The sequence below is a fragment of the Opisthorchis viverrini genome (assembly GCF_000715545.1).
Source record: "Opisthorchis viverrini unplaced genomic scaffold scaffold26917, whole genome shotgun sequence".
NCBI classification, from domain to species: Eukaryota; Metazoa; Platyhelminthes; class Trematoda; order Opisthorchiida; family Opisthorchiidae; genus Opisthorchis; species Opisthorchis viverrini.
In genome coordinates, this window is record NW_008769975.1 from 1 (window position 1) to 399 (window position 399).

The following is a 399-nucleotide window of genomic DNA, read 5'->3' on the forward strand; positions in this document are numbered from 1 at the left end:
TCTCTCTCTCTTCTCACTTTTATCTTCCTATTCTTAGACTCTATATGGAATGTACCTCCAACGCCCCTCTGAAACTCCATTGATGTCCTTTCCGATGTACGAGTCACCCAAGAACTATTCGACCCCAGCAAGTTCATCCTATCGCCTGGGCGATACGTCCCACGTGACGGAGTCTGAAGAGAACATCCCCGTCTGGCTGTCCACAAGAGATGGATACAAAGCTGCTACACTTCTCAACTGTTTACCCAACGGTCGAGGTCGCATCTTAATTCTACCTGAACAGGAGGAGCTAGAAATAGATATTGAATGCCTCGAGAGGGTGAGTTAATTTCCATATCCATACGCCCAAGGTCTGTGGCTACCCCTAATTTTCCCACTAAGTTCGTATTGGCTTGAGTC

At 47.1% G+C, this 399-nt stretch overlaps 1 protein-coding gene across 1 annotated transcript; it reads left to right on the forward strand.

Moving 5' to 3' along the window:
- Positions 1-37: 37 nt before the first annotated feature.
- T265_16335 (hypothetical protein) lies at positions 38-319 on the forward strand (the record flags this gene model as incomplete). Its single annotated transcript, XM_009179944.1, has 1 exon — positions 38-319. A coding segment is annotated over one exon (270 nt), but the record flags the coding sequence as incomplete, so codon positions are not given.
- Positions 320-399: the final 80 nt, after the last annotated feature.